The sequence below is a fragment of the Hyperoodon ampullatus genome (genome assembly GCF_949752795.1).
Source record: "Hyperoodon ampullatus genome assembly, chromosome: 7".
Lineage (NCBI taxonomy): Eukaryota > Metazoa > Chordata > Mammalia > Artiodactyla > Ziphiidae > Hyperoodon > Hyperoodon ampullatus.
This window is the reverse complement of record NC_136920.1, coordinates 19304623-19323951: the sequence shown is the minus strand read 5'-3', so window position 1 is coordinate 19323951 and position 19329 is coordinate 19304623. Positions and strand designations below refer to the sequence as shown.

The following is a 19329-nucleotide window of genomic DNA, read 5'->3' as shown; positions in this document are numbered from 1 at the left end:
GCGATCCACCGCCTTAGAACGGAAACGCGGCTAGGTGAGAGCAAGGGGGGTCGTGGGCGGGGCAGTGAAACTAGGGTCAGCCAATGACCGACGCACTACATGCAGAGAGAAAGATAGATCACCAATGGCGGCACGGATGTGGTGCCATGGGCGGGGTTTAGGCCTAAAGCTGTGTAGGAGCAGCACCTATTACGGTAGTTCTCATCTTCACGGCCAGCGCATCTTCCTGCATTCATTCGTTTGTTTTTTCCATTCACGAAGGTAGTGAGGCCTGGTCGAAAGCCATGGAGAGCGCTCTGCCTGCCGCCGGCTTCCTGTACTGGGTGGGCGCGGGCACCGTGGCCTACCTGGCCCTGCGCATCTCGTGCTCGCTCTTCACGGCCCTTCGGGTCTGGGGTTTGGGTCACGAGGCGGGGGTCGGACCGGGGCTCGGTGAATGGGCAGGTGAGTCGAATCCAGGGCCGCCGGCCCCCTCGCTCCTGCTGCGGCTCGCGCGGCTCCCGACCGGGCCTGGAACGCGCTGGCCACTTCTGGGCCCAGCGCTTGGCCTTCCCGTCCCCAGCTCCCCTCTCCTCCATTCTGAGACTCCTGCGTCCCGCATACCCGCCTGTCCCTTAAGCCATTTTCTGGCTTGCTTAGACTTGTAGAGTTTTTAAATACTAAATACATTGCTGGCTTAAGTCAGCGAATCTAAAGTGCCTCTTGGTGGGCGCAGGAGAAATCTGGCCTGAACTCCCTGGGTCTTGTGTCCTTTAAGCCGTTCTGGGTTCACGGAGTTAGTCGCCTTGCTGCTTGCTTCCTTAGTCGCACTCTACGCACCTTGGCTCACCCCTTATGAGTGTTTTTAAAACAAAGTCTTTGGCTTGAATACTGGCCCTGTGCTCAGGATGAAAAGCATTCTGTTGCCTTTTGGGGGGCGAGGGTGGAGGAAGAGGACATAGAATTTCAGAAGACTTTCTGCTCTTTGGAACCTTGGATTCGGCCTAGTTCAGGTAATTTACAAAAAAAAATTGGTAAACTGTTCTGGAGTCCTAATGAGTAGCAAGAATTATTGCTTCTGCAAAACAGTACTCTTCATGTAGAAATCGGAAATACTTTCTGCAGAAGGACATTTGCAGGAAAAAGTATTCCCAGAAAGAATGAGCTAAACAAACAGGTCTTGTTCCATCTAGTCGGGGGATTTTGAAGATGGAGGAGAAAGGTCAGATTGGAGAAGTTGGGAAACATCTGAGGAAAGTTTTGCGCTTACTGTTTTTCTTTTTCTGCCTTTTTTGTTGATTTTCTTTCCTTATTTTTTTGTTTCTTTTAGTTTTTTTTTTAAACCGAGTGATATGCCGTTCTCCAATGTGATTATTCATTCTGCTGTTTTATAATTGAATGTTCACTTCACAAAGCATTTTATTGAATTTTGGGGTGGTAAGGGGTTGCTTTCAGACTAGGCTCAAATAAGGTACACAAGTAATGTTACTCCATATTCTTAACTTTATTCACTCAAAAACATTTCAACAGCTTAGTAGGAAAAACATAATAAATTAACATTTTGGAACAGCAACAAAAGGAGAAAACATCTCAAGTAGGAATGAATATGTGAAGCAGCTATTAACATAATACTTATTTTAAAAAGGCACTTAATTGTTTTTTGATCGTTGGAAAAGCAAGTGAAGTGTGCTCAGCTTGATTATAATCAAGATTGTAATTTCACGGTTGATAAGCCCAAATTCTTGGTTGTCAGTTTGGAAAACTTGCTTTTTGACTTTTTTTTTTAATGAAGGTTTTATTTATTTATTTATTTAGGCTGTGTTGGGTCTTCATTGCTGTGCGCGGGCTTTCTCTAGTTGTGGTGAGCAGGGCTACTCTTCGTTGCGGTGCACAGTCTTCTCATTGCTGGGGCCTCTCTTGTTGGGGAGCACGGGCTCCAGGTGTGCGGGCTTCAGTAGTTGTGGCACGTGGGCTTAGCTGCTCCGACACATGTGGGATCTTCCTGGACCAGGGCTTGAACCCATGTTTTCTGCATTGGCAGGTGGATTCTTAACCACTGCGCCACCAGGGAAGTCTGCATGTTGACTTTTGAACAAGACTCTAGTGCCTTAGGAGATCATATATCAAGATGAATAAGTTTTGTAATTTGTAAGCAAAGACTTATGGTAATAACTTTTTTTTTTAACGATCTAAAATTGACCATAGTGGCTAATAACTCAAAGAGACCAAGTCAGTTGTATATGAATCCATAGTAAAAAGTCAAGTGATATGACATTGTCATTTCATAAGTATTATTTATATTGAAAAGATTTGGCCCCAGAGGAAGGATGTTTCATAAATTAAGGGCAATGTTTAAAAGATTTGGAAATGAAATTTGAACTAGAACACTGGGATATAACAGAGGATCATAGTATCATAAAGTGAAATGTTGTCCAATTCACTTGTTGGGAAAACTTTTTTAAGTACTTAAGTAGAAGAAATAATGAAGTTGTTATTTTTAACATTACTTACATGTGGGGGCCTGGATCTTAAAAGAAAATACGTCTTCCTTTATCTCTCCAAATTCAGGGAATCTTTGAAAAACTGAAATAATTTGAAAAACAAACCAGCAGAGATGACACTTGAATAATTAGGGTTAAATTGTGATTAAAAATAGGTAATTTGTTCAACCAATTATTAGTGTAACCAGGCAAGGGCTCTTGTGCCTGTGGTGCTGAAAGCCGAACTCTTGACAGTAAGTGTTTGCAGCAAAGTAAGGGTTTATTTGCAGGGCACCAAGCAAGGGAGTGGGAGACAAGCCTCAGATCCACTTCAACTTGGTCTTTGAGTTTAAGGTTCTGTTTTTTTTTTGTTTTTTGTTTTTGTTTTTTACGGGAAAGAACAGAGAGGCTGGGGTTAATCATCATCTAGGGACATTTCTGTGACATTTCCTAATCATAGTTTTGGGAGTGAGGGTGTCTCTGGTTTATGATTCCCAGGCCAGGTGGTCCATGGCTCAGGGGTCTGTGAGCTCATCTTGTAGTGGAGAAACAACCTGAGTTTATACGTTAATGATGTCATTGACAACAGCAGTTTTAGTACATTAGTGATGTTATATGGACAGTGGCAGTTTCAGTCATCTGACTGGTTGATTAGTGTTCAGTTAGCACAGGATTGAGGTCAGAGGGGACCAGAGAAGGAATAAAGTTTTGGGTAGAGAGATTAATCATAAACTCAATAAGGGAACTCGGTTTTAGGGCACCTTGGTGTCATTAGGGAGGCATTGCCTAGTTTCGAATACTGATGTTTATTTAACGTCTTCCTCTCCATAACCAATTATTTTAAGTATTACATAATAATGTGTGTTGAGTTGGTAGTATATTTTTATACTTGTTATTCTTAAGTCTCTGTGTGTGAGTATGTTTAATTTCTCCCCCTCAGATTTTAGAATCTGTGAGGCAGGGACTGTGGGTCCTCATTTTTTGTCTTTTCCCGCAGTAACTGGCATATTGATCAGATATAAGCTCTTCTAGACATTTTAAAAAAACCCACAAAAACCTTGGAAAATCCCCGAAATACAGTTGTGCTTTGCAATTTGTAAAAATATTCCAGACCACAGATTGCTTAGTCTAGTAGGTTTTTAAGACCATCCATTACATGGCCCATCCTCTCATTTATCTCCTTCATCTTCTAATCAAGAGCTGGGTCATTCCTTCCCTAGTTCTCTCCAGTAACAGCCCCACTTAAGTGAATTACGCTGATTTCACTAGGTCCCTAGCAGGTGGGTTTAGCCAATTTAGGAGGTAAGGCTCTCTTGCCTGCCATTGTCATGTGATACTTTCTGTATCTCTTCCAAGAGCAAAGAGATCCTGTGAAAGTGGAGCTTCAAGTTGTTTGAAGGTCACTGTAGCAAGTAATGAAAAGAAGATTGCTAACAAAGGTGGTCAGTTTGTGCTAAGAAGAGAATAGTCCTTGCTGTGGAGCAACAGAGAATGTAATCTGTAGAATTTGGTTTGAGCGTAGACACATTTTGCATTTATTTGAGCAAGTTTCCATCATTGGAGTTCATCTAAAATGATTGATGTAGAAATAAAGTGGGGACTTCCTTGGTGGCGTAGTGGTTAAGAATCCGCCTGCCAATGCAGGGGACACGGGTTCAAGCCCTGGTCCAGGAAGATCCCACATGCCACGGAGCAACTAAGCCCGTATGCCACAACTGCTGAGCCTGTGCTCTAGAGCCCGTGAGCCACAACTACTGAGCCCACATGCTGCAACTACTGAAGCCAGCACGCTTAGAGCCCGTGCTCTGCAACAAAGAGAAGCCACCACAATGAGAAGCCCGTGCACCGCCACGAAGAGTAGCCCCCTCTCGCCACAACTAGAGAAAGCCTGCGCACAGCAACGAAGACCCAACGCAGCCAGATAAAGAAATAATCTTTAAAAAATAAATAAATAAATAAAGTGGAGGTGATAGGTGCAACTCTGAGCTCTTAGTTTCTAAAGGAGAGGATATAGCTCCAGGCAGCAAAGAATGAAGGATCCACTAATCAGTTAATGAGTTAGATTTTAAAAATAGCTTTATTGAGATATAACTCATATACCATACAGCTTACCCATTTTAAAGTGCACAAGTCAAGGTTTTTATTATATTCACAGGGTTGCGCAACCATCATTATAACCTAATTTTAGAACATTTTCATCTTCCTTAAAAGAAACCCTGTACCTATTAGCTGTCACTCCCTCATTCCCACCCTCTCGAGCCCTAGTCTTTCTGTCTATATACATTTCCCTATTCTGGATATTTCATGTAAATGGAATGAGATAATGTGAAGTTTTTGGTGGCTGGCTTCTTTGATTTAGCACAGTGTTTTCAAGGTTCCTTCATGTTGTGGCATGTTTCAGTGGCTTCATTTTTTTTTTTTTTTTGGGGTACGCGAGCCTCTCACTGTCGTGGCCTCTCCCGTTGCAGAGCACAGGCTCCGGTCTCGCAGGCCCAGCGGCCATGGCTCACGGGCCCAGCCGCTCCGCGGCATGTGGGATCTTCCCGGACCGGGGTACGAACCCGTGTCCCCTGCATTGGCAGGCGGACTCTCAACCACTGTGCCACCAGGGAAGCCCTTTTTTTTTTTTAATTGCTGATTAATATTCCATTCTGTGGGGAAGGAAATCCAAAAAAGAGGGAATATATGTATATGTATAGCTGATTCACTTTTCTATACAACAGAAACTAACACGTTATAAAGCAAACTATACTCCAATAAAAATTAATTAAAAAAAGAAAAAAGGAAAACTAATGAAATCCAAATAAAGTATGAAGTTTAACAACAACAACAACAACAAAAATATTCCATTCTGTGGACTGAGTTAGATTTTGCAAAGGGTCTTCTCCTCTGCATTTTGCCCTCTGCACATCTTCATTAGCAGATCCCTGAGATTTTCCAAAGCTGATGGAACTCATTTGGCTCTGTAGTATTGCAAGGTTTTCCTAATTCAGTAGACAATGAGAACTTTAGAAGGGTTTGGGGTGGTGGGGTTCTTCTGTGGAAAAGCCATTCGTCAAAGCTGGCTCTGCTTAGCCAAGCTCCAAGAATCAGATTCTCAAAATCAGGTGTGGTGTGTAATTTCTGTTTTTACATTGGACAGCGATGCAGGATTGGTCTAGTTACCTCTGTTGAAGACTACTTGAGTGACCAGGGCCCACTGACAGTGGGTCCCTTTCTTTTAACTAGGTTTTGAGGTACCACATGATTATGTATGTACATATGTATGTATGAAATGTTATTTAACTTGGCAAGTCCAGAAGAAATATTACTATCACTTATTGAATGCTTGAAGTGTTCCAGGTACTTCACATAGATGATCATTAATTTCTCTTTGAGTTGTGCTCCAAAATCCCCAGTGTACAGAGGAGGAAACAGGGGCTTAGGTAAATGACTCCGTCTGTGGTTTCATAGCTGGTGAGTTACAGGATCGGGATGCAAAGCCAAGTTGTCCGTTATGCAACATCTACATGCTGTGTGTGGTGGGGATTGGCTTACAGACTACATGGATACTTGGGGTGGATTCCTTTATACCTTAGGAACTTTATTGCTTTTTGATTTAAGGCACACTTTCAAATCTGGACATGCTTGGTTATTCTGGAACCATTGCAGGATAAGTAGCACATTTTAGAATCAAGTAGCTTGGGATTTTCTTCAGATTTGTAACCATGAACCTTGTTGCATGGGAACACATTGGAAAGGCACTCAAGGTGCTTAACAAAGTGAAGGGTTTGACTGTCATCAATATGGCTGGACCTGACCTTGAATGCTTTTTCTGTTTATCAGTCTGGCATTCTCAAATGGATTTAGTGATTCTCCAGAGATCCAGCTTGGTTAGTGTAATATGTTCCCTGTTGACATCCTGGTAGACCTGTTCTTGCTGGTGAGTTTGTTTTTGATGTTGATCACAGTGTTTTTTTAAAAAGCTGTTTTTTTCGTTTGGTTGTTTGTTTTTTTTTTTAAAGCAGGGCAGGTGGTGGAGGGTAGAGAAACAGATGAACTTAGTCATAAAAGTTCTTGAAGATATTTATTAATTCGTCACTTCATCTCTGAAAAGGGAGTCCATAGGCCTAAATGGAACAGTCTCCAGATTCTCCAGATTGGAGTTAGCAGCGGCAACCTTAAAGCACTAGGGCTAGAGCTGTGTAAGAGGAAACAGATGCAACTGGAGGATTGGCCCTAAAAGCATGCCCTGGTCTTGGAGGAAAAACCAAAGAGGATGGTTTCCTGGAATTAGAAATTCAGCCTCTGTACTCTGAGCTGTTTCCTCCAACCTCACACCAGCCTCCAGCGTCTCCTGCTTCCTTTTTTTTTTTTTTTTTTTTTTCTGTTCTTCCTCTTGATTTCTATGCAATAATAAGTTTCCTATTTAAGTGTCAAACCTGAGACCTCAGAGACTCAAATCTAGACTTGGATTCTAGCTCCTCTACTTTAAACTAGAGTGTAACATTGAGTAAGGTAGTAAACATCTGTGAGCCTCACTTTCCTCATCTACAAAATGGGGAGAATACTGGCACCTGTTTCATAGGCGCCATTTACATTCTGTGTAAAACAGGTGGTGCAGTGCCTAGTACATAAATGCTTAGTAACTTATTAGTAATATTATTAGCCTTTGTAGCATTATATACTAATCACTTGAGCTAATTGACAAGATAAGGCTTAGTAAGAAAAGGTTAATAGCTGGCTGATTGCATCTTCAGCAAACTGAGATTACCTTTGCTACTCTCACTCAAGTGAGAGTATTGAGCTTCAAAACTAATTTTCTGTTTGTTTTTGTTGGTTGAGGATGATTTCTTTCAGTTTCAGAAAAAAATTATTGAAAGATTTGGTTAGTGAGCAGAATACATTGGTAAGTGGTTTTGAATAGATCAATTCCATTGCGTTTAAAGCCATTTGTAGCTAAGGATAAGTTAAAAGAAATTTTATTTAATAGTGTGTTGTAGTTCGTTTGGGCTGCTATAACAAAAATACTATAGGCTAAGTGGCTTAAACAACAAACATTTCTCACAGTTCTGGAGGCTGGGAAGTCAGATCAAGGTGCTGGCAGATTCAGTGTCTGATGAGGAACTGCTTCCTAGTTTATAGATAGCTGTCTTCTTGTTCTGTCTTCACATGACAGAAGGGGCCAGGGAGCTCTCTGGGGTGTCTTATAAGGGCACTGATGCCATTTGTTAGGGACTCCACCCTCATGACCCAGTCACCTAGCAAAGACCCCACCTCCTAATACCGTTATATTGAGGGGGTTAGGATTTCAACATATACATTTTGTTTCTAGCATATGAATTCAGTCTGTAGCACAGATCCTTTTTTTTTTTTTTTTTTTTTTTTTGCGGTACGCGGGCCTCTCACTGTTGTGGCCTCTCCCGTTGCGGAGCACAGGCTCCGGATGCGCAGGCTCAGCGGCCATAGCTCACAGGCCTAGCCGCTCCGCGGCATGTGGGATCTTCCCGGACCGGGGCATGAACCCATGTCGCCTGCATCGTCAGGCGGACTCTCAACCACTGCGCCACCAGGGAAGCCCTGTAGCACAGATCCTTTATTCCATTCCTCTCCTGCTCATCTTTCCTGAACATAAAAATATTAAAATATAGCAATTTATATCTCTGCCTTCTGGGATAGATTACGATTAAGGCTAGGAGGCAGGGAGGGTGAAGCCTTCACCATCTTGGTGGAGAGTGTGATCCAACACTGTTCATTTGTCCACCCACCGTCCACATCCTCCTGAGGCTGACCATGGACCGTGTAACAGACCAGTGGGATGGCAAACAGGAATCAGGAACAAACTGCCCTGTTAAGTGGTGGAAAGCAGACACACTTGGTTCTATGGGAGCTTGTGAAAGAAGGTCAGAGTGATGACTGAGCTGAAATCTGAAGGGAAGTGAAGAGTAGCAGACAGAGCAGAGGGACCAGCAGGTGCTAGGCTCCTGAGGTGGGAAATAGCAGGGTCCCCTTAAAATAAGGCCTGAGCGCTTGGAGCCAAGAAAGGGTAGGCATGATGTAAGATGGGAGTGGAGAGGGGCTCAGGGGCGGTGAGCAGGGCTGTTTAAGAACATGGAAGACAATTGTGGGGATTTTAAGCAGAAGGGTAATGCTGAGTTGCAACTTAATTTTTTTAAGTAAATTTATTTATTTATTTATTTTTGGCTGCATTGGGTTTTCGTTGCTGCGAGTGGGCTTTCTCTAGTTGTGGAGAGAGGGTTCTACTCTTCGTTGTGGTGTGTGGGCTTCTCATTTTGGTGGCTTCTCTGGTGGAGCTCGGGCTCTGGGTGCTCAGGCTTCAGTAGTTGTGGCACTCGGGTTCAGTAGCTGTGGCTCGCGGGCTCTAGAGCACAGGCTCAGTAGTTGTGGTGCACAGGCTTAGTTGCTCCGTGGCACGTGGGATCTTCCTGGACCAGGGCTCGAACCTGTGTCGCCTGCATTAGCAGGCGGATTCTTAACCACTGCACCACCAGGGAAGCCCTGAGTTGCAACTTTAAACAGAAGTTTCTGCTTCTATGATCTTTCTGAAGCTGTTGCATTGTCACAGAGATAGAGACGAGCAGATTATTAAGATAATCTCAGTTAAAATTGCCTTTAAAAAATGCAGATTCTTACTTTATAGTAAGGGAGGCCATTTTTGTGCACTTTCTGGTTATCATCTTTCAAAGACTATTTCTCCCTGTGGGAAAATCTAATCACTGTGGTATGGGAAGTTCTACTCTTGACCAGAGACTGGATGATAACGTTGAATGAACCCTGAAACTGGGTTATTGCTTTCTCGAGGTCACTCCATAGAACCATGGTGTGATAGTTGAGAAGCCTGCCACACATCCGAATGCTTTGTTTTCGTATTCATTTTGTCTGGTGAAAAAACGTGTTTGCCTGGTCTCTAACTGGCAGTTCCAGGGAGACTATCCAGTTTCTGAAAAGTTATCCTTACCACTGTTAAGTGAAGTTATTTCTACTTAAATGATCTAGTCATTGGGGGAAGGGAGGAAAGACTAGAAAACTAAAGATTTTGAACAATTACTGCCTCTCAGGAGTATGACATTGGGGAACAGTAGCGCTAACGGGAAGATTGGCTTTAGGGTCAGTGCAGCAGGTCTGAGCTTTGCTACTTGCTAAGAAGTTCGACCTTGGACAAAGATTGCTAACCTCTGAGCATAACTTTCTTCATCTAGTAAATGGGGCTGTTACTTTTCAGGGTTATTATGACAGTGAAATGAGATGTAAATGAGGTTCTCATGTAACATCTTGTGTGTTTTTATGGATGCCAAGTAACATATATTTAAGACATCTTTATTTGTATACATTGCTCTTATTTGATGAAAAGGGATTGTTGAAACCAAGAAATAATGTAGTTCACTCAGCAGATAAACCATTGGAAATCTGAAGTTGTGAATAGATTGATTAGGAGGCGATTCACAGTACTCCAGGAGAATTGCTTGCTTTGTGAAAAGATTTACTAAGTGGTTCCTTGAAATATGGTCCCCATTAGTGAACCTGAGATACGATGGACTTAGAAAAATCTGGTTCTGTGCAACTTCTCAACTACACTGTAAAAACCTTGGGTCATTTTCAGCTCTTCTTCTCTCACCCACATACAGTCTATTAGGAAATCTTACTGACTTTAACTTCAAAATATCCAGTATCCGGTTCCTTCTACCACTCTGGTGTAAGCCACCAAAATCTCTTGCCTTGATTATTATAACAGCCTCCTGTCATTCTGATTCCACCTTGGCTCCCCTATAATCAGTTCTTACAGAGCCGCCAGTGATCCTTGAAAAGCTCTAGTCAGATCATGTGATCCTTGGCTCAGATTTCTCCAATGTCTTCTCATCCTGTTTATTTATTTTTTTAAAAAATTAATTTTTATTGGAGTATGGTTGCTTTACAATGTTGTGTAAGTTTCTACTGTACAGCAAAATGAATCAGCTATACATATACATATATCCCTCTTCTTTGGATTTCCTTCCCATTTAGGTCACCATAGTGCATTAAGTAGAGTTCCCTGTGCTATATATAGTATGTTCTCATTAGTTGTCTATTTTATACATAGTATCAATAGTGTATATATGTCAGTTCCAGTCTCTCATCTCATCCTGTTTAGATGAAAACCCCAGATTCTTCGTGTGGTTGACAAGGCTTTTGACCACCTGACTCCTGCCTTCTTTTACCTCTGATCTCCTCTCTGCCCATGTCTCGCCCTCCCTCCTAGCCACACTCCCTTCTTCCTTGAACATGCTTGGCATTGCTGCCTTGGCCTTTGGTTATTCCCTCTTCCTGAATGCTCTTCCCCAGATATGCATGTGCCTGAGTCTTCTTCCTTCCTTCCAGTCTTTGCTCAAATATCATCTTCTCCCTGAAACCTTCCCTCCTACCTTTAAACTTACAGTCTGATCTCTTCCACCCTTCTGATCCCCGTTCCCCTCCTCTACTTGTGCTCTTTGTCATAGCACTTGTCACCATCTCCCATACTGTATACTTTGCTCATTTATGACATTTCTTGTTTGTCTATCCCTGTTAGAATGGAAGCAGCACGAAGACAAAGATCTGTCTCTCTTGTTCACTTATGTATCTCAAGTGCCTAGGACAGAGCCTGCACAAAATAGGTGCTAATACATAGTTGTTGAATGAATGAAAATATTCAGGTGTTCCAGTGTTTTTGAGGGATAGTGTATTTTTTGTGGGGAATTATCTTCTCTTTCTATATTCTCTTATTAGTTGTAAATCTAAGAAATATTAGTGGTCTCCCCACCTCTAAAAATGAAATTATTTAGTCTAAAAACAAAATATAGACTATAACCCCAGGAAGAAGTTCTCATAGTATAGACCCTGGAACTAGACTGCCCTGAATGTCTTTGTGTCCCAGAAGTGCCTGTACTTACCACTTCTTTCTGCTTCTGTGTCCTTTTGCTTGTGCAGAGACATTCAGTAGTTTCAGGGGTTGTTGAATGTTGATCTCTCTCTGCCTGGAGCGCTCTTTCTTCTGTTGTTCACTCTTCCTTACTCCTCCTGTTCATGAAATTCTGCCTACTTTTCAGAGTCTGGATTCTGAATGTTTATGTGCAGCTGCCCACGTGGAAGCCATCATGTACTTGTGGAACTCTGATAGTGCTTGTTTTGTGCTTTTTTGTGGGCTTTTCCACACTTTACCTTTTTGGTTGTTTGTGTGTGTGTCTGTGCTTACACGCATGACTTTGTTCTAAACTACAAGCCCCTTGAGGGTGCACGATAAATAATATGTAGTGAATGAATATATTTTCTTTGAATTATATTTTGATGGGGATGGGTTGTTTTGCTTTGCTTTTGTATTCTTTTGGTTATGTTTTACAAAATAATTTGTACACCTTTTTTCCTCTTTGTTTTAAAACCTCAAGTGACACCTAAAAAGCTAGATTGAAATTAAACCCAGGCTGACTAGACAAAGACTGGTTATGGAATTATTGTAGCAGAGCTGTGATAACAGTTTTGAAAGTGTGAAATGCAGTGAGAGCAAAGAGATGTCCTTGTGTAGCATTGGTAATAAGCTAATCTTCCTTCATACATGTGTTAGGAAATTGCTGTAGGAAATCAACCACTCTGCCAGATTTAATAAACATTTCAGAATTAATGGATTTTTTGTAATATATTTATTATCCTTCCCCAAGTCTTTATAAAATTGTTATAAGTAGGCTTTCTTTTAGTAAGAAAGACTTTTCCAATGAAAGTTTCAGTAAAACCTTGCTAATTGGTAAGGCTGAGATGAATGAGTGAAAAAACTAAATTCTAGGATGTGTTGACCAAGATGTAGTTTTGTTATTTTAAAGGCCTGAAAAAATGAACCCACGCCTTCTAGAGCCTTCAGACTTTTTGGAGACGTTGAACTGAATTTCCTGGAAAATCTCTTTGGTAGTAAAGGCATTGGATGGTCAATGTATATACTTAATAACTGCTAGAAAGTTAACCACAGAGCACTGAGTATATGCAGTGTTTGCTTCATGGAAAGAAATGAATACTGCAGTTGGTTGATAATCTACAAAAGCTTAGTCAGCCATTTTGTGAGAAACTTGAGAAAATTGAAAAATCATTAGGAGGCAGAAGAGACTAATGATAGAATAACAAAACTGGAAGGGCTGTTGGTGACCTCTTCAGTTGAACTATTAGGGAAATAAGCTGGAAGAGGTAATGACTTGCTCAAGTTCATTCATCCAGTTAGAGATTGTTTAGGCAAGAGGGTCAGTGGCAAAGAGCGGAAAATGGGGGTTGCATCGGTGGTCGGTTGATAGGCGTGATGAGCAGCAGGCCCTGACAGCAGAATAGAAGAGATTTGTCAGGGATGAATTAGGAGAGGAAAACTGGCGAGGAGGACAGGCAGAGGTGACGAGTGGTATCAGTAAGGGTGCTGGGAGAACTGAACTTCATCACATTTCTGCAGCTGGTCTGGGGCGAAAAGCCTTCTCTGGACAAGAGCCTGAACTCTCGAAGAAATGACACACATCTCTGTAGCCCCGAGGGTACCATTATTTCCTACTCTTGGTGCACTCCTACATGGATATTAAGACCGGGGGACTTCTTCACTGTGTATAGCGCTACAAGGCAAGTGGGTCGATCCATTATCTCTTATCTATAGTCTTGGCTGTGCCTATAGCCCTAACTACAGATAAAGTTGATGACACTAAATTGCCAAGGAAATACTGTATAGTTTTTAGGATTGCTTCTCAAGGTGGCCAGCAAAGGGTGCAGTATCCTTTAGAAGTTTAAATTCCAGTTTTAGAGTTCCCTTAACCTTCCTCGTATGTAGAAAACTCATTCTCCAGATTGGTTTTACTGTAATGCCGGCAGTAACTGCTCACCACCAAGCTCACTTCCAGCAGAAATATTGCCAAGCTTGCTTTAATGATTGCTGAAACTCCCATCTTGTCACATAAACAGACCTAATAAAGTAAGCAAGCTCCCCTAATCTTGCACATTCAGTCATAATTTTGCTGTGGAACAGGGAGCAGCTGCCTATCTGTGTTCCAATACCTATCATTGCCTGTCATGAGAAAGGAGGGGATGATCTCTTTATAGATAATGTGAAAAAAACCCAATGGGTTAGACAATGATGTTCACACATTCTGAATTAGAGGAGGCTGAATTAATGAAATTTTACCATAATGATGACATCTTAATTTACAAATTGCTCTTGCAAGTATTCTCAAATGATTGCCATAACCACCCTGTAGTTATTATTTCCACGTAATATTGCAGGACCAGAGGGAGCTGCAGGGACTGGTACAGGGGTTACGCAGCTAGTAAATGACACAAGAAATTGAATCTAGGTGTTCTGAGTCCGGGCTCCTGCCAAATTTCCTGCCGAAGCTCCTGGTAAGGGTGATTTTAAGGCAATTTACAATACCTGTCCAAGAGCTTATATGTCGGAGACTTCCTCAAATGTTGTCTGAAAGTGAGAGGTCTGTTTATGCCAATATCCATGGGACATAAGAATCAGTTGGATGTGCTGGTTAAAAATAGAGAGTCTAGGGCTTCGCTACAGACCCACTGAATCAAACTCTCTAAGAAAAGAACATGGGAAAATGTATTTTTAACAAATTAAGTTGATTCTTAAGATCATTCATTTTGGGAAACACTGGACTGGGGTCGGGCTAGCCTTAGAAGAAGGCAGTGGACTATACATGTAGGCTTTTTAGCCAGATAGCTGTTCTTGGTACCAGGGCTTGGTTTATAATAGTGTTAAAACTTCAAGTGATTTTTGTACTAAATATTTACTTATAACTTTGACAGTTAAATAGAGATTCTATTTTAGGCTAGTTCTGTGTTTGTACATTTGAAATAGATTAGAAAAAACAAAGAGAAAACTTGAAACTTCTCTGTGTTGATATGCAGCGAGAACCACACCCAGCACACCCAGTCTTTACTGATTGGAGATTGGCGGTGAGGGTAGTGGGGTCAATAAGAGTGGTTTTTGGTAGATGCAAATAATGGAAATTTTACTTTGCTTTTGGTAAGACCATAGGAAGAATAGCTGAGGACTTTGGAAGCTTCACTATAAAGAATTGAGAGAACAATATGTCCTTATTTAATATTTGTGATTTTTTTTAGTGGCCCCATTTCTTAGTTTATATTTATTACATTTATAGATAAGAACGTTTTAAGTCTGCTTTCTTTCTTTATAGATGGATTTTTAAAAAATTATCCTTATTGTGAAATTAATATAAGTGATTCTTATTGGGCCAATAGACTGGAGAGGATGTTCTTTTTCTTTAAACAAAAAATTAAAGTCCTCCAAATGAGGAAACAGCAGCAAAGTGGTCTTAGGTTTAACCAGAAGAAATTTCGATTATAGTTGGCAATCTGAATGACTTTTGTAGTGATTAAACAGTGGAATCGGGTCATTCATTCATTCAGCAGAGAGTCATTATGTGCTGACTATGTGCTTGGTGTACCGCACTGGGTCTGGAAGTTAGTGGTGAGCAAGAAAGCTTTGGTCGCTACCTTCTTTGTTCTAGTAGAGGACACAGATCATTGCATAAGCAGCTCCGAAAAGTTTAGCAGGAGCCAGCCATGGGAACACCTCTTCAGGGGTTTAAAGGTTTCTGGAAGAAGTCACATTTAATCCAAGGTGTGGAAGAAAAGAGGTAGTAGGAAGATGATGATGATGTTAATAATAGTAATAAGACAAAATGTTTGTTAAAAAGCTTACCATTTACCAGATACTCTTCTAAATGCCTCAGTGAATTCATTTACTCCTCACGCACTCCAGTAAGGTAGGTCCTATCCCCATCTGACTGAAAGAAAGCTAAGATAATAGAGAGGTCAAGCAGTTTGTCTGAAGGCACATGGCTAGGAAGTGGAGGAGCCCCTGGGATTGGAACTCCTGTGAACTCTGCAAACTGCGTTGATGAATGAGAAGTGGGCGGGTGAGGGGGTTGGAGGACAGGGGAGTTTTTCCAGCAGAGAGAAGACTTGCGTGAAGACCTTGAAGAAAGTGAGCATTCAACAACTGTGGGCAGACAGTCCTTGGGAGGAGAGAGGCAAGAGATAAGACTTAGAGAAATGGGCAGCGGGCCAGTCCTAAAGGACCTTGAGGCTCCGTGAGGGTTTTATTTATCCTCAGGGCAGTGGGAAGTCATTGAAAGATTTTAAGCAGTAGATGTCATGATCAAGTTTGTATTTGGACCGCTTGCTCTGGCATTTTGGAGAATGGATGTGGAGGGAGCCACCCAGGAGATGGGGGGAACCAGCAGGAGACTGGTGGCGGTGGTAAGCCAGGCGCTGGGTGATGGTGGCTTGGATTAAGGTCGTGGGGCAGGGACTGAGCGGGGGAGTCAGACGAGAGACAGAGGTAGAAGTCCTGGGCCCTCATCACAGGCAGGTTGTGCGGGTGAAGGAGGCCGCAGAGGCTGACACTGGGCACCGACCACGGAAACCCAAAGAGAAGGAGCAGGGTTTGGGAGGAAAGCAGTGATTCCCGTGTGGTTCTGGGTGGATGTCTGGCAGTCTTCCTGTAGATTAGCACTGGCCCGAGCCTGATGTTCTGAATTCCTTACCAAAGTCTTTTGGCTCAGCAGTCATTTATAGTTGTCAAAAATTATATGCTATATCTTACGATCTATAGAAACTTTGGAGCCTCAACATGTAATATCTTAGGACAAGGAGAACATTATTTTTGAGCTGTTTGAGTGTATCCCATGTAGCACTTGGTGGCTTAGTTTGGTAAATGTTTGTTATTTCCTTTTTAGGCAGAAAAGCAGGGAAACACAATCAGAAGACCTGAGTTCAGAGTCCACCTTCCTTTGACATTTATTATCTGTGGAATTTTCAGTCAGCCTCTCTGTTTATTGCATCTATCAAATATGTCTAAAAATACCCACTCTGTATATCTTCAGAGATATTGAGTCTCTGAATCATGTCTGGAAACACTGTACAAAGCATTATGCACAAACAGGACATGGGGCCTTTTCCCCCCTTCCATCTTCAGTTAGAAACCTAGAAATAGAGTTGCCCCCTGAGTTGATTGGAGCCTTTGTGTGAGGTTCAAATTGCTTCAGAGATTTATTTTGGGATCTGTTGCACATTTGTCATGATCAACACCTAAGTTTCTTTTGATGTGATTATCTAATATATGTCAATTTTAGAATGTACCTAAAACTATTTTTTAAACAACTTTGTTGATGTAAGCTGGGTTTCTGAATTAAAAATTAAACGAATTTAGCCACAAATTATGTTAATTTTAAATAAAATACTTCAACTTTATTTTTAACATATGCAATGGCTGTGGTTAGGTATAATGGATTAAGGATATAGTTAAGTTATTGGCAGTGAAGTGTCATTTCAACTCTGATGTAATTGGAACACTCTCAAGTTTGACATAACTGTTTAAAGTTCCATTATTGTATTAGAAGCGTTATTGTAAGAGGTAATTAGAAGTTTCTGTCATTTCTCACTCAATACCCTACTGTTTTTGTCTCAGGCTTAAAGATATTCAGAGAGTACTTTTTCTTTAGTTAAAGGTTTTCTATTCCAATCTTCATTTACGCTAGATTCTTATGAATTATGACACTGATGACATAATGGTACTTTTTAGATCTCCAGAGCAAAAGTATCCTCTTTGATATGAGGAAATAGTTTCCAGATGTACTTTGATTCTAATTTTTTAAAATATAGCAAAGATTAGGACCATGTGTAAACACCCAAATCTTCTAATAATACTTGCTTCAAAATACATTACTTCTTTGAAAATTGTGAATTACTTTTTTTTTTTTTTGTGTCAGTGTGTTAATGTTTCTTCAAATGGAAATATTTACTTTTCTCTCCTTTTGTATTCCTATCTTTGGGTTCTCCCAGAAGCAGATACTGAGACAGGGACTCAAGTGCAATCAGTTTGTTTGGAAGGTGATCCCAAGAAATACCAGTAGGGAGGGAGACAGGGAAGGGAACACAGCCAATAAAGGGGCTATTATCAAGCCCTGTGATCACCTGTAGCTAGTGTAGAACTCAAGTTTCAGAGCTACTTCACCTGCAGGGCCTGGAAGCTCAAGTATTTTATATACCAATGGCCATTAGTCACTGGTTGAGGGCTGTTGGTGGTGAGGAACATTAATTCGATAGTACTTATGTCCACTGTGCACTTGGGTGTTGCTGGCTTCAGCCACCAGATAAAGCCCTTGGGGCGAAGAGACACATTTGGAATGTGCTGTCCAATGGTGTGGTCAGGATGGATATGGACAGGGCACTACCGGCTTAGCTGTAATTCTCATCACCATATTTGCCCTTGCTTTCATTTTCTTTAAACAAAGCAACGAATAAAGACCAAGGAAAAGGTAGGAGGAGTTATTTCCTGGAAATAATAAAAGAAATATAGTAGATTTGAAGCATAAGTTGATATATGTTATAATCTTTCACTGTGGATGGGAGATTTGCTGCCTCTCAGGGTGGTTGATGGATTAGCCTGTTTTAGGTGTTTTTACACTTTTATAAATACAGATGACTGACTAAATATTGAACGAACTTAATTAGGATTATGTTGGCATTAAGGTATGAATTAATCTCTTCCTCTCCATAATTTAATTCTGATCTACTAAACAGGAGATGGTTGCCATATGGTCAGTACAGAGTGAGTGCAGCATTTGAGGGAGTTGTGGCAAATGTCGGTTGGTTGCTTGTTGACAGAATGCCGGATTTGTGTAGGTATTGGACAACCATATACTTCAGAGGAGGATGGCCCTCTCCTCAGACCTAGGGGCCCAATTGTAGTTTACACTTATTTTGATGATTCCTCTTTCCTTGCTAGAGATTGGTTTAGGAATGGGCATGTAGCATAATTCTGGCCAATGAGATGTAAGAAATCTCCTGGAGCGAGGGCTTCTGAGAAGCTTTCCTCCCCTTTCAAAAGAGGCAGAAGGAAGGGTACTGGTCTGTGAGGATGTGTTGCCTGTAGCCGTCTTTGGGACCAGAGGGGACAAACTGAGGAAGGAATCAGCACACTGAGGGCTGCAGAGCAGAAAGATGGAAAGCATCTGGGTCTTTGATTCCGTCATTGAGCTGCTGAATTCACCCATTCTGGTGGTGCCTTACACTTCCTGTTGTTTTGAGATAATAAACCCCATTTTTCTTAAAGCTATTTCTGTTATTTCAGCTGAAAGCATCCTAACCTACAGATTCAGTAGAAAAGTAGGGAGATTTTCTTGTTTTGAGTAAAATTTTATAATTGATTTAAGGTCCTATAGACTTGGATAAACAATATATTGCAGTTTATTTGAATACTGAAATGGATGAAAGGAGGCTAACTTTGGTATGAGATATGATTGCACGTCTCACTAAACAAATAAAGTCTAATTCCTGATTATGCTGGTCATTGAGTTCTTGGCCATATTAGGCCATTAAATTATTTTAGTCAGGTCTACAGTTAATAAAGCCAAAGAGTATAAGTATGTGAAAACTGTCTTATTACCAAGATTCTTTGCGAACTGTTACCAAATGATTTAGGAATATTGGCTTTTCAGTTAATTTGAAGTAAATGTCATAAGATGGTCTACTTTAAGTTAGTCTAAGTAACTTTATTTTTAGGGAGTACCTAGTAATCTGAAGACTTTGACCCAGTGTAGTTCAACTGAATTGGAAAAGGATCGGGACTGGGTATGAAGAAGTGAAGGTGGGGTGGGTGTATGTTATGTGTGGGTCTGTTACTATCCTTAGAGTTTATTTCTCTCTAATTCCATTTCAAAGCCAGTAAGAAGTCAATAGTGTTCATTACCCTGGTGGTATATTCTTAGCTTTGCCATTTCCCCATATTAATGTATTATTAATATAAAAATTATGAAATCCATTTCAAATATTCCTGGTTGGGACAATAGTCGAGTATAAGGTT

At 41.2% G+C, this 19329-nt stretch overlaps 1 protein-coding gene across 1 annotated transcript in view; it reads left to right on the top strand.

The window, feature by feature from the left end:
* Nucleotides 1-284: 284 nt before the first annotated feature.
* The window catches only part of HSD17B12 (hydroxysteroid 17-beta dehydrogenase 12), a gene marked incomplete at both ends in the record, with an annotated part of 167927 nt that continues 148882 nt past the window's right edge, over nt 285-19329 (top strand). Inside the window, one exon of the mRNA XM_079707645.1 lies at nt 285-444. Coding sequence (XP_079563771.1) covers nt 285-444 — 160 coding nt within the window. The remainder of the gene's footprint in view (nt 445-19329) is intronic.